Source organism: Mytilus californianus, unplaced genomic scaffold, assembly GCF_021869535.1.
Source record: "Mytilus californianus isolate M0D057914Y unplaced genomic scaffold, xbMytCali1.0.p SCAF_4, whole genome shotgun sequence".
Taxonomy (NCBI): Eukaryota; Metazoa; Mollusca; class Bivalvia; order Mytilida; family Mytilidae; genus Mytilus; species Mytilus californianus.
Genome location: NW_026262690.1, coordinates 57243469 through 57262951, shown reverse-complemented (window position 1 = coordinate 57262951; position 19483 = coordinate 57243469). Strand labels below are relative to the sequence as shown.

General features: G+C 30.6%; 1 protein-coding gene across 1 annotated transcript in view; it reads left to right on the top strand.

Annotated features, from left to right (window-relative positions):
* The window catches only part of LOC127698449 (rap guanine nucleotide exchange factor 4-like), a 126523-nt gene that overhangs the window by 59750 nt on the left and 47290 nt on the right, over positions 1-19483 (top strand). The window contains exons 9-10 of the mRNA XM_052201902.1: positions 562-790; positions 10604-10787. Coding sequence (XP_052057862.1) covers positions 562-790; positions 10604-10787 — 413 coding nt within the window. The remainder of the gene's footprint in view (positions 1-561; positions 791-10603; positions 10788-19483) is intronic.

Here is a 19483-nt window from a genome sequence, read left to right as displayed (position 1 = left end):
CTCAGTGATTGCACAATGTGCTTCAATAATGTCTTGCTTTGATAACTTGCCATTACTCAGGACCATTATAAATATTGTTCATGTCTCATAAAATGTCAATGAGCATTTCCTGCACATCCAAATTTTGACATCAGTATAAGGAAGCAGTTCAAGCCACATAAAGAATTTTATTTTTGAACTTGCTTATTTCTTTTGAAGTTAATGCATTGAACATTTTAGGATATACTGGTAAATAATGTTCTGATAAATATTGGTGAATATTTTATGTGAAAAACTGATTAATAAATCCATGTCATAGATGCTATTTGTAAGGTGTTTTATTTATGGGATATTTTTCTAAAAATATTTCATTAAAAAGGTAAGAGAGTGCTGGTAGAATTTTGTAAATGGGATATTAAGAGCTACTGTTCGTGATTAATTTTTAAAAAAAAGTTAAATATTTTCTGGATATTGTTTTTTACATTCAATTAAGTAAAACTTTTGTTTCAAATACCTTTGTAGTGATTAAACACCTGTCATATTATTTTTGGGATAGTTTTCAATCTTTCATTTTTTTTATAGATGCCATCACAGAAACTTTCTAGAGCAGCCAACATTTTACGTGCTATGATACTGTCAAGAGCTCCTCACATGATTCGTGATAGGAAATATCATTTACGAACATATCGCAGATGCATGGTTGGTACAGAAATGGTGGATTGGTTGTTACAGCAAAGTACTCTGGTGTATTCTCGTAACCAAGCAGTTGGAATATGGCAAGCTCTACTTGAGGAAGGATTAGTTGTTCATGGTGAGTTAGAGTTATTGCCCCTTGTTTAAAAGATGTGTTTTTGGGGGCAAACCTGTATACAAATATTATTTTTAAAGAATTATTTACCCTACATACATAATTGAATATTCTGTCTGTTAAATTGCAAGCCTTTGACCAGTGTGCACAAACTGTAATAATTGATTGTTTAGATTAATAAAAGCATGTTACATAGACATTTGAGATTAGAAGCTTCGTCAGTGGCCTAATTTTGATGATATATCGATGTGATTAAATGACATCCTTTTATCATGCACTATTGTTGTTGCTGACTTATAATCAATAGTAAGACATAAACAAAACAAAAAAGATTGATTTACCCATTTTAAGATTCAATAATTATATGTTAAATTTTGTATTAGAAACACTGAACAAGCATATAAACAATTTAGACATTAACAACAATTGCACAATCATGTAACAAATATTTAACTCTGACTTTCCTTTGTCAGATAAAGTATAGCAATGTTTTCTTCATCAAGTGTCTTTTTATTTCTAAATACAAATATTTATATGTTAAAAGATTTGTTCTTAAAAAAAGAAGAAACAAAAATACTTCTTTATAAACTTTGAATCAGTTTGAGCTTCAATTTAAATCTTTAACTTAAGAAATATATAATATATAGTCAGTTCACATTCTATAAAATGACATATTATGTGTGAAAATAATTCGAACAAAATTCCTTTACATAACTGCACATTTTTCATGAATAAAAAGTGCAGTTGTTTTGATATGGTTTACATTATGACAAATAAATAAGGTACAGTCACTTATGTTAATAACCGGATGTTTTGTAACATTTCAAGATTAAAAGAAATATGTTTTACATAAAACTTTACCAAGTAAACATATGTTTTATTTGATTTACTTCATTTTCCTATTTGTTATATTTCTTGGAAAAGGTTATTATTGTAAACTCTTGTTATTTGTAATATTCATGACAACTTTATCAAATATTTTGAGAGATTTCTAATAAACACTTATTCAAAATACAGGATGTTTGGTAAAAGAACAGCAACTCAAATCCCCTATACATCTTTAAAATGAATGCATTGTATTCCTTATAGGATGTTTTTCTGTAAATATAGACAATGTAATTTCCGAAAAGAACTCATTTTACACTTAAAACTGTGCCACTTTTACTATGAAGTTTAATAAAAAATCATATCCTGGAATGGAAAGTTCACATGCACTGCATTTTTTTGCAAAGTTCAAATCATAGGATTGTGTGATATTTTTTCAACATTTATGTGCCTTAAACTTCTTAGAGATTTATCTTCTACTAAAATTCTGTACTTCACCTCCCCTTTACTTTAGGTCTTCCTGAGAATTCAGTTTGACCTCTATCCTATTATCTTTATACTGGTAAAATTCTCAAGTTGTATCTCTATGAGATTAATCGTGAAGATCATATCTGGGGACCAGTATGTAAACAACACATATATTAGGTGTCTCCCCAAAAGTGGTGTGGTTTGTGAATCAGATATATTTACAAAGTACAAAATATAGAATGACATTAAAGGATATTTCCCAAATCCACCATTATACAGAAGAGTGTTTCCATTCTTAATTTTATTTAAAAGATTTTACTAGAAATACATGTACATAACGTACCTAACATTTCCATTTTTGTCGAGCCTGCGACTTTTGTCACAAAAGCCACACATAGCGATCCTTCATTCCCTCTGTGGCGGCCACAAATATTCACTCTCTGTGGCGGCCACAAATATTCACTCTGTGGTTAAAGTTTTTCAAATTTTAATAACTTTCTTAAACTATCCTGGATTTCTACCAAACTTGGACAGAAGCTTGTTTATGATCATAAGATGGTATCCAGAAGTAAATTTGTAAAAAAAAAAATCCTGTTTATCCGTATTTTACTCATATATGGACTTAGTTTTTCTGCCAGTTAACATAACATTCACTCTGTGGTTAAAGTTTTTCAAATTTTAATAACTTTCTTAAACTATCCTGGATTTGTTACATACTTGGACAAAAGCTTGTTTATGATCACAAGATAGTATTCAAAAGTAAATTTTGTTAAAAAAAAATATCCTGTTTATCCATATTTTACTTATAAATAGACTTACTTTTTCTGCCAGTTAACATTACATACCGTCTGCAGTTAAAGTTTTTAAAACATTTATTAGATTCATAAACCATCCTGGATTCTTACCAAACTTGAACAGAAGCTTCTTACAATCAAAAGATAGTATCTAGAAGAAAATTTTTAATAATATTTCCCCATTTTTGTTGAGCCTGCGACTAACAGCAAAAGTAGGCGAGACACTGGGTTTCGCGGAACCCTTACAGATTTTTCATAAAAGTGACTTTGGTAAGAAAATTTCTTTTCTGTGAACATCTTAACATTTCTAATGTAACATGATTTTAGGGTCAAACATAATTTTACTTTAATTAAAAACTGCTAAATTGATACAACTTTTCAGTGTGGCCATTTAAAAAGCAGTAAATTTGAAACTAAATGATCTGAAACTTAATATATGGTTGTAAAGCTGGCAATGCATCTTCGCTAGCCATAAAAGAGGGGTTGCTCAAAGGGACCTTTTTTGTCTAAAAAATGAAGTATTATTTAATCGGGTTATTTAATGTGTGAAGATGATTCATGATTATGTGCAAAGTTTAAACCCTTAAGATCTTTAAATATTATCAATATTCACGGAGGGTTTGAAAGATAGCATAAATTTCATTTTTATATCACCAAGGAAAAATGATGTAACCTTTAAGTATTTTCCTTTCTTCTTAATGTTAAATTTCAGTGCTTGAGATAAATATATCAAAACTGAGTATTGACTTGTTACAAATTTTACAAGCATCAAAAATGCCGTAATTAGACATTTATTTCTTAATTCAGGATAAGGGATTTAGGTATACTTGTCAAATTGCAATTACCACCTTTAAATAATAGAATAAGGAGTTTGATTATCAGTCAAAAGCAAAGAACTAGTGCATTTAAGCTATGAAGACATTTCCTATGTTAGAAAAGATGTAGATGTTTTGTTTATTTAAAGGTCTCATAATTTTAGCCTTGTATCAAATTATGCTGACTTAGATTTGATCTGTTCATATATGACATGTAAATATGTATTTGTGAATTATTAATACAGGAATCTATAACTTGTTGTTTTTGTCTCACCTGCAACAAAAGTCGCAATATACGAGACATAGGGATTACTATCCAGTGGCAGCGTTGTAAACTATATGTGTAAAGCTATATATTTCAGAAGGTAGAATACCTGGATGCTTCATACCTTGTTTGCAGATACCTTAAGTTTCCATCTGTCATATATCCATTTGCCTTGATCTCATTTTCATGGTTCAGCGACTGCTTGAAAAAAATTATAGTTTTTTTGTCATGTGAATTTCTCACTTATTATGAGTAATAGGATAACTATATTTGGTATATGGGTTCCTTGCAACGTCTACATGTCCGTCAGACAGGATTCACCTGACCACGACCTCAATTTATGGATCAGTGATGAGGTCTGTTTCTGAGATACTATAAGCAGTAGGTTAACTATATGTCGTGTATGGAATGATTGTAAGGGGTACAAGTCAGTCTGGCAGGTATCATTTGACCTTGACCTCATTTTCATGGTTCATTGGTCAATGTTAAGTTTTGTGCTTTGGTCTGTTTTTCAAGTACTATTAGCAATAGGTCAATTATATTTGTTGTATGGAGTAATTGTAACGTGTACATGTCTGACTGGCAGGTATCTTCTGTCTTTTGGGAGAAGACTTCATAAGTTTGATTAACTAGTGTCTCATCCCTTTTGCATATTTAAGCAAATAAAATATGTTTAAACAATCTTCTGTCCTTGACTTCATTTTCATGATTTATTGGTCAATGTTAAGTTCTGTTTTTCAATTACCATAGGCAATAGGTCAACTATATTTGGTGTATGGAATAGTTGTAAGGTGTACATGTCTGTTTGACAGAATTTATCTGACCTTGACCTCATTGACATGGATCTTTAAAAATGTTAAGTTTATGTGATACTTGTAGAAAAACCTTTATCTTATATACTTTTAACATAAAATCAATGGTCTGTAGAGCAGGCAAGACATTTCAGCGTGTGCACTCTTGTATTGACCATTAACTGTAATATCAAACGAAGCTGGACTATGCTCTACCAAGTTAAGCTCCTAGTTGACTCCCCTGCACAATACAAAGATCAGATCTGGGCCACAAAAAGATATCTAATATCCACATTCATTGACATACACACCAACCTGGTTATATTTCTACATATACACTAGTACATAGAACACTGCTATCACATATTTTAATACTATAAGGATTGACAAGGTAAAGTAATTGTTTTAACATAGTGCTTTGAGCGAATGAAACCCTATTTGTAAATTATCATAAGAATAAGAAGATGTGTGCATTTATGTTCAAAACAATAAACAAAAAACACAAATATGATATACAGCAGCCTTATGTCATTTCGTTTCATTTACTGATTGATTGTTGGTGGTTAACACCACTTTCAGCACTATTGGCTATATCATGGTGGTCAATTTTTATTGGCGGAGGAAGCTGGAGTGCCCAGAGAGAACCACTGACCTTTGAGAAAGAAAACTGTCAATCTTATTCAATTAAGAATGGGGTCAAACCCACCTGCCACATTTGGGGTTCAAACTCACAACCTTACTTAGTGTTTACAGGCTAGTGATACAGTAGATGGCCTGAGAACACAGTTATTCCATAGTGCATTTCTTTTAGACAATAAAGTCAAATTAAAAAAATCGCACCTGCTCTATCTCAAAAAGATTTTTACAGTGTAGTGTACTACTATTGGGACAAATAATATCAAAATTATAGAAAAGTCTACCAGCTCTAACTCAAAATATTGACAATTCTATGTTAAGGGGGTCTAAAATTCAGTTTGACAGCTTCAGACATACTAGTTTTTGACCTTTTTTAACTGGACCAAATCACTACTTTACATAAAGATGCAGCACCCCAATTTTTTTGACATGTAATATCATCCCCTTACTTAATATTTCATGCATAAAATATAAAGAAATAAATTTGGAAAGTGTATGAAAAAAATTTGCAAGTTATACACTGTCCACACTAGGGACTGTATTTGTAGACAACGAAAATCTAAGGAAGATAACTGTGGCCCCTGTTCATTACAATATTCTGTAAAATGTAAACTGTGAAAATATTATTTTCTTTTAGTACATATTAAAAATTGCTTGATAACTAATCTATAAGCATCTTAAATTGTTGTAAACATTCAGGGGAGTGAATTTTTTTCTACTGCTTACTAATTTTAACCATGCATTGATTTCTCGTCTTTCCTCCAGTGTTTTTCTTTTTCATTGAAAAGAAAAAAAAATAATTAAAAACGTTTAAATTGAAGCTTTCTATTGTTCTCATATTTGAAGTTTGAGTACTAAAATTGCTGCAATAAGTTTTATTTTTAATTATTTCATATCTTTATACAGCATTTTTGATAAGAATTTGTAATAAAAAGTTTATATAACTCATATTTTATTTTTAAATGTCTTTATGATCATTATTCTCTTGAAGAATTTTTACAGCTACAGGTACTTTTTAATAATTGTAAATATTTTATGAGCCATATATTAATAAGTAACATTTGATCTTAAAATATTCTCATAATAAAAGTGAAATTTGCTTTTGTGAGACAGTATTATATTTATATTAAGCATGATATAGTCAAAAATAAAAGAAAATATCTGTATTAACATTATTGAATGTGTTTTCTGGTCAGATTATATATAGTATTTATAAGCTTGGTCAATGTGTCTCCTTCTTGTCTTCAAATTTAGGTTGATCTTTGCCAAAATTTACAGTATAACAGGCATGTATATACTTTTGAGTTTGTAATAATTTCTGAAAAGAAAAAACTTTTTTGTTTAATTTTGTATACTTTTGTAAAAGGGGAAAAAAGGTTTGGTGATTTATCAAGTCCCAATAAACAATTTAAAGTACAGTCAAACCTGCTAAAGATCGAGACCACCTGTATGAAGCAAAAACCTGTGTTATAAGACCATAAACTTTAGATCCATTTGTAGTGTGTTTCATATAGATTGAACCTATGAGACCACTTTTTTGCTCTTCCTTAAGTGTCTCTTAAATCAAATTTCATTGTATTGTGATTCTATAAAGAAAAATACTGTCACATCAAAAGACACAAAATGAAACAAATTGAAATAAATGCGGTTAAATTGTCATTTCAATGTGCATGTGTAGTGCTGTATTTACAACAGTTTAACACTGTGTCAGTATCATAAATCTTATATTCAAAATGTTGATTTGTAAAGTTCCTCAGAACCCAGTGTCTCGCCTACTTTTGCTGCTAGTCAGGGACTCAACAAAAATAGGGAAATTTTTTTTTTAAATTTTCTTATAGATACTATCTTTTGATTGTAAGAAGCTTCTGTCCAAGTTTGGTAAAAATCCAGAATGGTTTATGAATCTAATAAATGTTTTAAAAACTTTAACTACAGACTGTATGTAATGTTAACTGGCAGATAAACTAAGTCCATTTATAAGTAATATACGGAAAAACAGGAAATATATTTTACAAAATTTCTTTCTAGATACTAGCTTTTGATCATAAACAAGCTTTTGTCCAAGTTTGGTACAAATACAGGATAGTTTAAGAAAGTTATTAAAATTTTAATAACTTTAACCACAGAGTGAATGTAATGTTAACTGGCAGAAAAACTAAGTTCATTTATAAGTAATATACGGAAAAACAGGGAATATATTTTTACAAAATTTCCTTCTAGATACTAGCTTTTGGTCATAAACAAGCTTCTGTCCAAGTTTGATACAAATCCAGGATAGTTTAAGAAAGTTATTAAAATTTTAAAAACTTTAACCACAGAGTGAATGTAATGTTAAATGGCAGAAAAACTAATAAAATTGAGAATGGAAATGGGGAATGTGTCAAAGAGACAACAACCCGACCACAGAACAGACAACAGCAGAAGGCCACCAACAGGTCTTCAATGCAGCGAGAAATTCCCGCACCCGGAGGTGTCCTTCAGCTGGCTTTAAGTCCATTTATAAGTAATATACAGAAAAACAGGAAATATATTTTTACAAAATTTCCTTCTAGATACTAGCTTTTGATCATAAACAAGCTTCTGTCCAAGTTTGGTACAAATCCAAAATAGTTTAAGAAAGTTATTAAAATTTTAAAAACTTTAACCACAGAGTGAATTTTATGTTAACTGGCAGAAAAACTAAGTCCATTTATAAGTAAAATACGGAAAAACAGGATTTTATTTTACAAAATTTACTTCTGGATACTATCTTATGATCATAAACAAGCTTCTGTCCAAGTTTGGTAAAAATCCAGGATAGTTTTAGAAAGTTATTAAAATTTCAAAAACTTTAACCACAGAGTGAATATTTGTGGATGCAGCCGATGATCGAATGTAGGATCGCTATGTCTCGCTTTTGCGACAAAAGTCGCAGGCTCGACAATAAAAGGAGGGGGTATACATGTTTACATCTGTCTGTCTCAGTCAGTCACATGAAATTTCCATTGCATTTTTCATATAAACTACAGCAAACTTCATGAAAGGCATGCTTTGTTGTATGATGAGGAGTGTATATGTCCAGGAAATTAATAATTATACCCCTTTCCTCTTTGTCTGTCTGTCAGTCATATGGAATTTTCATTGTATTTTTCTCAGAAACTACTGACAAGAACTTCTTGAAATTTGGTAGAAAACTTCATGTAAGCATGCTTAGTTGTATGAAGCGTTTTTAAATTCATTCTCTTGAACTTCCTGTTAACCAAATTCTTAAATATTCCTGCTCATAATGGTCATGTATGAAATTTGCATTGCATTATTCTGAGGAACTACAAAATACTCTAACATTGTAAATGGGTTTAAGTGGCAACACATATTGAAAATGTAAGTCACAAACAATAGACTGAATCAAGTAACATCTTTTCAAAGCGATTTTAGTTTTATAGAGACGTACTTAGCAGTCTAATAATAATAGAAGAATGGTTGACTGATCAACTGTGGCAATGAAACTGTAATAGTATTTTTCTTCACAGGATATAAACACATTGTAAAGAAATTCTTTCATAAACCTCATATTCGCCCTACTACCACATTTTATAAAAATTTTGACAAATAAATGAGATGAAATATCAGCACTGTTTTCTTTTCACATTGTGACATACTTATACAAATCACTAACTGAAAAGAGAAATCTCTATCATCCTATTGATAAAGTAGTTAAAAGTATCTCACCTGAATATATTAAGTGCTAATCTGTCAAAATTTACTTTTACATGAATTTTTAAATTTATTTTATGTAAATTATATGGAAGAGTGTTTGTATTGATACATTTATTTTGATTTAATCATTTTATCTTCATTTAAAATCTGGAGGCATTATTATTTTTCAAAACAATGTGAGGTAAGTGAAAATATAGAGACATAGTATCAATGTTTACAAATGGATAAAGAAGAACAAGGCATTCCTGCTCAAGATTAGTTAGAAAAAATAATAAAGTCTTACATATCCAAAAGAGGGTATAAATAAGGTTAAAGTTGGTATACAGGTGAAGAAAAAGGGGGTGACGTTACTACTTTTATTTTTTTATTAAACAGCAGTGCCACTTGGTGATAAAAAATTGGTCAAAAATTTTATTTAGGTTAAAACTGAAATAGGGGCCACAAATTTACATGTTTGTTTTATTTAACACTAGATATAGCCCTTTTTACTTTAAAACTTTAAGATCATGACCCAATTTTACATTACTACCTTGATAGTGTTAAAGATGCAGACCCTATATTATATAACTTTCCCGAAAGTTACACCATATTTAGGGCACATCCTTGTATAGATTTATATTGTAAGCCCCTCCCCATTCTTATTTCATCCTTGAATACATCATTACATCAACTGGACAAGATATTTGTCCAAAGGATGATTTAACCTAGATATCATGGTTTAGTGATCACTGAAAAAAAAATCATTTAAGGAGTTCTACATAAAATTTTAGGAATAAACTACTACTGTAAACCAACTAATTTTCACGACTTTCGCGAGTAGAAAAATAACTCGAATATAAATCATCACGAATATGTTAAAACTTCGATCTTCTCTTACATTAATACATCAATGAAATTAGAACATCGCAAAAATAAATCGCCGCGAAGTCAAATAGAAACGTCTTAACGGGAAAATAAATTGGTTTACAGTATCTAAGCACCAAAATTGTGTGTCTTGCCACTTCCGATGATGATAGCTTGTTTTATTGAATAATTTTGTTGACGTAGCACAATCATTGGTATTCTTATTTTTATATTGTTTAAAAAAAAAATTGAAAATGCTAATATATTTTTACTTTGTTCCTAACATGTTTACAGAAAGAATTTTTTTTTTTTTTATTCTTTCTTAAATTTTGGCAGTGGGGGTAGGGGGGAAGATATTGTCTGGAGGGGACGAAAATTATATCTGATAATCTGGAAAATAAGCTTCTTGATGACATTCAGTAAATGTCTTATAGATGCAGGGAAAACTTGATATAATACAAATATGATTGCTTTGTACATATAAACACATAAGCAATTCAGTATGAATTTCTACTTATAAAGACATCATATGCAAAGTCATGGACTATAGCAAATGATGTGTTGTACAATAAAAGAATGTCATGGACATGTTTTTACAAGTAAATTACACAGAGATATAAATTATAAAAAATGGTATATTTTTGAAAACTTAGACACTCATGGTAGATCTCTTATTTTTTCAGTATGTCATGAGCACCAATTCAAGGATAAATATTTATTCTACCGTTTCCGCCAAGACGATCAGGGAGTTGGTACTGTACCATCTCATAACGACAAGAAAGAAGCTGAAGAAGAATTGCAGGATATTTTGTTGACATTGGCTCAGATTGGACCTGACGCAATGATGCGAATGATTTTACGTAAACTGTAAGTACATTTAGTGTAAAAAAAAAACTAGAAAAAAATACACTTTTTAGCTGTCCCTCAATGCAAATAATTTTTACAAATACTTTTGTATTGAAAACCAAATAGGTGTTTTTAACTTTTAATGCCATCCCAAATAGATGAGAATGTATCCATCCTTAAGTTTCTGCTTGTATTCTCTTCTGTATTTAGGAATTAAATGTTCTGTTATGTCAGCCAATGAGTTTAAATTTTTACATACCGGGTTTAAAGAAAAAGATTTCAGCCATTTGTTGAAATCACACATAATTTATTTTTTAAAACTACCTGTCTCAAATTAATGTACTCTGACTGATTTTCAGAAAATGCTGTATGTATAAAACATGGATATGATATGAGCAGAGACATTGATGTTACCCACAGTTTTAATATTTCAGACTTATACAGGCCTTAGCAGATACTCAGAACAAAATTGAAATTTAAAATTGTGCATTTGGTTTTAAAAGCAATCTTACAAAAATATGGATATTTGGTGTTTTTAGGATTAAGCAGCACTGTATTTTGTTAAGATTTTTAAATACTTCTTTATTAACATCAAATGGTGCAGGTCAACCATGTATTTAAAAAGAAATTGAAAACTTCTACCTTAAGGGCATACAATATAGTTTTGATCTCACAGTGATTTTTTTTCGAAAATTTGCACTCAAGCTAAACATGTCAAGAGAAATATGTAATAAAAGATATGCCTTCATGTGCTACTTTTAGAGATGAATGGTGTCAAAATCTTAGACATTTACTCAAAATGTGGGCGGCTTTGAAATTTCTATCCTTTAGAAGGACATACCTAACTTTTTTGTTTCAAAGGATAAACACAAGTGGATTTTTGTAAAAACATTTGGAATATTTTCTTTACATATGATAAATTTGTGTAATAACAGAAACTATTCATTTTTATTAAATTTTCACGATATTAGAAAGAAACGGTCATTTTTTGCCATTTATTTATCTTATTTTTAAAACATTCATCAGCGATTTGTTCAGTAAAAAATTAGTATAAAGTGGATCTCATTGGGGTGTAAGCGTGATCCGGGATTGGCCGATTTTTTGCAAGCATGACACCTGAAAGTCAAAATATTTTGCATGAAAACGGGAAACAAAGTCAGGCATACCTAATTTTTATATAAGTAGTTGATCTACAGTGGTCTCCAGCCTGTCACTGATGATGTGAGTTTAAACCCTGCTCATGGCAGTTGCATTCAACTCTGATCTTAATTGATTAATATAACCATAAGGGGATGTTATATGATTGCCAATGAGACAACTATCCACAAGAGACCAAATAAAATGGAGAATTATAACCCCCCCCCCCCCCCCCTTTATACTGGGTTGGGAACCCCCCTTTTAAAAATGGCTGGATCTGCCCCTGGATATACAATGTCCTTACACATGTTAAGCTTTCATTTGATACCAAAATTACCCAAAAATTTTACTTATTGACAAAGTTACAGCTATGAGTAGGAAATATTTTGTTTAAAATATGTACTACTTTTCTTATATTTATTCTTTCTGACTGAGCTGAATTAGTGGTTCTATACCTAAAGGGTGTTCTAATATAAATGAAACCTGAAGGATCTTTTATCCTTATTGATGTTTATTAACTTTCATTTGAAATTTTTTGTTTTAATGCAATACAAACATTACCTTTACAGTGTTATACATATATTTCAAACTCTATAAAACTTTGAAGCAAAAATTTAAGTTCAAATTTTACAATTTAATAAAACTATATTTCTTATAAACATAGGCAATATCAAAACCATTTTGATTTTCTTGCTTTGTTGAAGACCCATTGGTGGCCTTGGGCTGTTTTCTGCTCTTTGGTCGGGTTGTTGTCTCTTTGACACATTCCCCATTTCCATTCTCAATTCTATATGCTATTAGATAGTAAAAGAGAAAGTAATTCTGAAATGAAAAAAAAAAAAAAATGTTATATTTTCTTTTCAAACCAACTTTAGACATAAAAACAAAATGTGTTTTATTTAACATTTGAATATTTATAACATATACCTTGTCTATGGTTGAGAATTTATTTTCATATATAACCATTTTAAGTTTCCAGCAACAGCTTAAAGTACATTTGTTAATGGGGAATTAGTTTAAAATGTCATGTTCTTCTATTTTTCAATTTTCGTGGGGGCAATTTTCACTAGAATAAGATAAACTTTCTTCTTTATGTAACATCTATCACATTTTACGGAAAACAAGTCTGTGTTATGCATGTTAATGAATTATTCTCTGTCACATTTCCATGAATTGTGAAAGGCATACTGTCTTTCAAATTAAATTATCTTATTTGCTTAAGGATTAATGTTCTACAAATAAGTGCTGAATTGGAACCAAAGAAAACATACATAATATATTTGGTTTAACTGTCTGACATTTTAAGTTGTTTTCCACAAATAGTGGGTATCATTCACGTAAAGAAAAAATGGGGAAATTATTGAATACTCAGTGCCAGGATGTCTCTGAGGGAGGTTATTTGGGGTCCTGTCACTCTGAATTACAGTCAAACTTCAATCAGAATATCGACTTAAATAGTCGTTCAATAGTATGTTTTGTTTTTAGGGGAAGTTTGTCCATACCCAACCCCCCTGGCTATGGGTGTGATTACAATGTCATGTGTCAATAGCTACTGTTATAGTTCTGAGTAAATTTGAAGACATCATTGTACATGCATCCTTAAATTAAAGAATAATAAATTTTGAACACACTGTACAATTCGCTGGTGATAATAGTACATGTGTCTTCAAGATGATGAAAAGTTAGCAAGGAGTCTTTTTTTAAGATAGAATAGTAAATGTTTCTATTGATAAGAAATAAAAAAGTACAGACACATTTTAACAGCTTATAATAAAGAAAATGAATTTTGGCAAAATTGCTTAATCTGTAACTACTTGTGTCTTGTTTTTCGAAGTCAGGGGACATATTTAAGATTTAGTACTGTAAATATAGAAATTATTGCGAGGTTTTTATTAATGCGAATAGTGCGACTGGGTGAGTATCGCAATAATAAGAACTCGCATTTTGATAACTGAAACAAAGATCTTTATGCAGATTTTTTTGAAATCGCAATAATTAAACTCACATTTTTGTCCATTCATGAAAAATCGCAATAATAAATGAACGCAATAATTTCTGAATTTACAGTATTAGATGTATGTATCCTTGAAGTCCAAATTCATATATTTTTGCAGTGAGTCAAATACCTAGATACTTTTTAAATACATTGTATACAGTCACAACACCCAATTTCAATCTTTTTAGATGCATTATAACTGGCTCTTTACTCTCAAAGGTTGAGGTATACAGTCTATAGTAAATTTGAAAGAATACATATAGCACCAAAATCCAGTGAGATTGCTGATTTTAAAGATGAACTGAATAAGATATATCAAATGGAAAATATGCCTATTATTAGAAATAAGTTAAAAGCCAAGGCAATATTTGTTACTTAATTTTATGTAACTCTGGTCATAAAGCAAGTTTTGAATGATTTAAAGTATAAGCAATATAATTTCTATGTAAGTGAAACACGATTGTTTAACAGATGTGCTCCTTGAAGTATTTGAAGACTTGCCACAATGCAGAACTACTTATTATAAACAATCATTGAAAGTTATAAGAAATTAAAGATGTGTACTTTGCTTTGGTGTTATAATATATCATTAATGACACATTTTATGAAAAAAGAACTAAAAAAGTGGTTTGTATATTGTACTTGATGAATTTTATTCCTTTCTATTCTGATTTTTTATACTTCAAGGAAGCAGAATTTTATTAAGATGTTTGTCTATCTAAATATATTATCTCTCTTGACTAAAAAAATAGTTTACAACAGAAAATTTTATTACATAATGAAATTCTAACCAACCAAAATGGCAATCCTTTTTTGTCTCACCTCGACTAAGTGTAAAACAGCTGCAATCAACAATGTATTAGTTCATTATTAGGTCAGATAAGGGAAACCACTAGTGGTAGGTCAATGATATTTGGTATGCAGTTGTCTTAGCATTGGCATATCTCATTTCCAAAGAGAATATTTGGTCATGCCTCCTCAGTCATTGTATATTGATTTTGAAACTTTTGCATAGTTTACATCTTTATGTTTGTGTTTAGGTCAGTTTACAGGGAACCACTTATTATGGTCAATGGTATTTGGTATGCAGTTTTATCAGTATTAAAATTATTATTTCCACAAAGGTTATTCGCCCCTGCACCATCAGTTATGGTTTATTGACTTTATATGCTTTGCATAGTTTACATGTTAAAGTATTGCCATTTTTGTTGAGCCTGCGAATTTTGTCGCAAAAGCGAGACATAGCGATCCTACATTCCGTGGGCGGCGGCGGCAGCGTCCACAAATATTCACTCTGTGGTTAAAGTTTTTGAAATTTTAATAACTTTCTTAAACTATCCTGGATTTCTACCAAACTTGGACAGAAGCTTGTTTATGATCATAAGATAGTATCAAGAAGTCAATTTTGTAAAAAAAAAAATCCTGTTTATCCGTATTTTACTTATCAATGGACCTAGTTTTTCTGCCAGTTAACATTACATTCACTCTGTGGTAAAAGTTTTTAAAATTTTAATAACTTTCTTAAAATATCCTGGATTTCTACCAAACTTGGACAGAAGCTTGTTTATGATTATAAGATAATATCCAAAGTAAATTTTGTAAAAAAAAAATCCTTTTTATCCGTATTTTACTTATAAATGGACTTAGTTTTCTGCCAGTTAACATTACATTCACTCTGTGTTTAAAGTATTAAAAATTTTAATAACTTTCTTAAACTATCCTGTATTTGTACCAAACTTGGACAGAAGCTTGTTTATGATCAAAAGCTAGTATCTAGAAGGAAATTTTGTAAAAATTATTTCCTGTTTTCCGTATATTACTTATAAATGGACTTAGTTTTTCTTCCAGTTAACATTACATACAGTCTGCAGTTAAAGATTTTAAAACATTTATTAGATTCATAAACCATCCTGGATTTTTACCAAACTTTTGACAGAAGCTTCTTACAATCAAAAGATAGTATCTAGAGGAAAATTTTTAATAATTTTTTCCCCATTTTTGTTGAGCCTGCGACTAACAGCAAAAGTAAGCGAGACACTGGGTTCCGTGGAACCCTTATGAATTTTTTTAATTTCAACATTTGTATTATACCATCAAAATTACATAATGTGCATCTGGCGTACAAAATCTATGATGAGTTTATATATACATAAAGGTGAGACATATTCCTGTGTCAATAGTTTATTTTCCTAAATTTTGTGAAATATGTGGTATGAATATAACTCTTTTCTGTCCAACTGTCTATCAGGATATGCACACATTTTCCTGTTTTGGTTAAGATTCATTCCTCTGAAGACTTTGTTGACAAAGGTAATTCACCACTACTTCTCTCTTTCAAGTTTAGTACAAGATTTAACAATTATATCACCTAGACACTCTTGAATGGCTTTGATAATGTTTTGTTTACACTAAATGGTAGTGAAAAACAATTCAACAGAATCTGGGTTACCATAACCTAAATTTCATGCTCGAGTAACTTTGATTAAATTTTGTGTTTAGGTTTATTTCTAAGATATGTTATTGGTACATGTACTTTGATAAAATACATTTCAGGTCTACATTTTTAACCGGATTTCCGAAAGGAAAAATCGGTTATTGATTTGGCGATGTATGGCGGGCGACCGGCTGCCAAACAGTGTCCGTGCATCTCCTCATGATCCGTTCAACCAAAGCTTTTCAAATTTTAATATGTTGTTACTGATGGCAAAATGGAGGTCAAGTTCAGTATTGACGATTTTCACTTTCACCGTTCAGAAGTTATGGTTCTTGAAAGATTGAAAAATGGTCTTTCAAGTCGTATCCGTGCTTTAACTCATGAACGGTTCAACCAAAACTTTTCAAATATTGATATGTTGTTACTGATGACAAAATGGAGGTCAAGTTCAATATTGACGATTTTCACTTTCACCCTTCAGGAGTTATGGTTCTTGAAAGATTGAAAAATGGTCTTTCAAGTCGTGTCCGTGCTTTAACTCATGAACCGTTCAATCGAAGCTTTTCAAATTTTGATATGTTGTTACTGATGACAAAATGGAGATCAAGTTCAAAATTGATGATTGTCACTTGTACTGTTCAGGAGTAATGGTCCTTGTGATATTGAAAAATGCCAGGACACAAATAAATTTTAAAAAATATCTGGTTTGCTGTTGCTCTGACAGCCTCTTGTTTTTTAAGTTTTGCCTTTACCATTTTCATAAACCTGTGGTTCTGTTACACTTTTAGTATGACTTTGACAGTTTGAAAAAGGACCCCAACTTTCAAGTCCTCTAAAAATGACGGAAATTATTCAAAACAAAATCTTGGTCTTAGTTCAGTATTTACAATTTAGCAATATTGGGTCATTTCCTGCTTAAAGGAACTGTAAATTTGGTTAGGTCAGGCATTAGTATCCACACTTTAAAAATGGTAAATAGATGATATTTATCGCATTGTGTCCACATCATACCAGAAAGGTATATACAGCAAAACCTGTCCTTTATATCTATCATTTGTAATGATGTAATGTCATCACACTTTTCTATTTAAGAATTACTCCAAAAGTTTAAGCATGCCTAGATAATATTTATTTTACAAATTCATACATGATTTGTTTTGCTCTGGAATTGTATTTTTTTGGGGGGAGGGGGGTAGGTATGCATCAGTGTTTTCCAAAATCTGACTGACAGATGATTTAAAATTTTTAAAATTCATCAAGCTCAGTATCATGGGAAAGATGTCTTTTTGTAGAACTTCATTAGATAACATCAATATGATCATGAACATAGCAATAATTTATATTACCTTTGTCATGACATTTGTGACAAATGGTTCAGATAAAGTATACATGAATATACATGTACATGTATGTAATAAAATTGAGAATGGAAATGGGGAATGTGTCAAAGAGACAACAACCCGACCATAGAACAGACAAAAGCAGAAGGTCACCAACAGGTCTTCAATGCAGCGAGAAATTCCCGCACCCGGAGGCGTCCTTCAGCTGGCCCCTAAACAAATTTATATACTAGTTCAGTGATAATGAACACCATACTAAACTCCAAATTGTACACAAGAAACTAAAATTAAAAATAATACAAGACTAACAAAGGCTAGAGGCTCCTGACTTGGATATGTTTTATTTGAAAAAAAGTATATCTTGATTGTTTAAGTTTATATTTATTTTGTTGATTTTAACCCAGATATACATGTTTTTATACATTTCGAAATTACAAAGCAAATATGTCATTCATTACATTTAAATTATTTCTGTGTAAATAATGTTATTATTCATTATGAGAATATTATCTATGCATAAACATGTTGAGTCAGAGATTGTTCAAACATCAATAATTTGCACCCCCCCCCTTTTTTTTCTAAAACAAAAAAAGATAAAAATATCTTACAGCTTTATATTTTATCCATAAACTACTCTAATTAAAGTTTTCTCTGTTCATAATCCCTCTTTTTGCCAGTCTTTGTTTCATTTTGGTTCCAGTTCCATTTCTTCACATTATTTTATATCCAGGATATTTTATTTCTGTCCAACCCTATTTGTGACAAAGATATTGTAATTACGTACAAGATTAGAGTTATTGCCTCTAGCATCTATGTACTGTGTTTGTGGGATTGTAAATAACCCAACATCATACTAACAAAATAGCTATGACAATCTTTAGTTTTTTTAAATGACTGACCAAAACCAAGGTTGGTTACTGAATTCTCTGATGCTCTTATCAATTCAGTGGACAAATCCAACTTTACAGTATGGATTTTTCTCATTGTTTAAGGTCGTACAGTTGCCTATTACTGCTAACATCCTCTTCATTTGAACTGTGGTGGGAAAGTTGTCTCATTGGCAATCATACCAAATCTCCTCATTTTTATAAGGGTCCAGGATTTGATATTAGCGGGTTTGGGTGTAAGCCCAACAATTACACTTAGTGGTACCAACAAATTTTTATGTGTTTTTTTTTAAATAAATTATAGTTTTTTACTTTCAGTGGGGATTCTCCAGGTGCCCCCTCCCCTAAAATCTGAATCCACCCCTTGAGAAGTTATGAAATTAGATGATAAGTTAGGAAACTGGAAACTTGATTCTTGTTTTCCTTAAGTAATAAGTACACAGACGCAATATATTTTCTGAAAAAAGTAAACTTTTGAACAACAACCAAAACCAAACATGTGTAAATATCTTTTTGTAAGCACAAAAAATGTTGTCATTTCTATTTTTAATATTTCAAGATCTTTCCTTACAAACATGAGATGTTACATTAAATCAAAGTTGGTAAGGCCTTATTCAGGTAAACCTAAAGTAAAGACATCTGAAGCAAGCTCCGTCACCTGAACACTATTGACTCCTATTTATAACTTTAAATTTGAACTGTCTAACCAGATGCAAGAAAGTTTGTAAATAAGAGTATGGTTTAGATCATATTGACTCAAAATGGAAAATTTTACTGAAGTTTTAATATAAACTATCTGTTTGATAGTTTGAATTAAGGAATGATAGTACTGTATTGAGAGTTGCTGTCATCAAAAACGCAGTTTTACTGGCAACATGGATTGAAGTCGGTAAATCAGACATTTGTGACTTTCAAATCCTCAA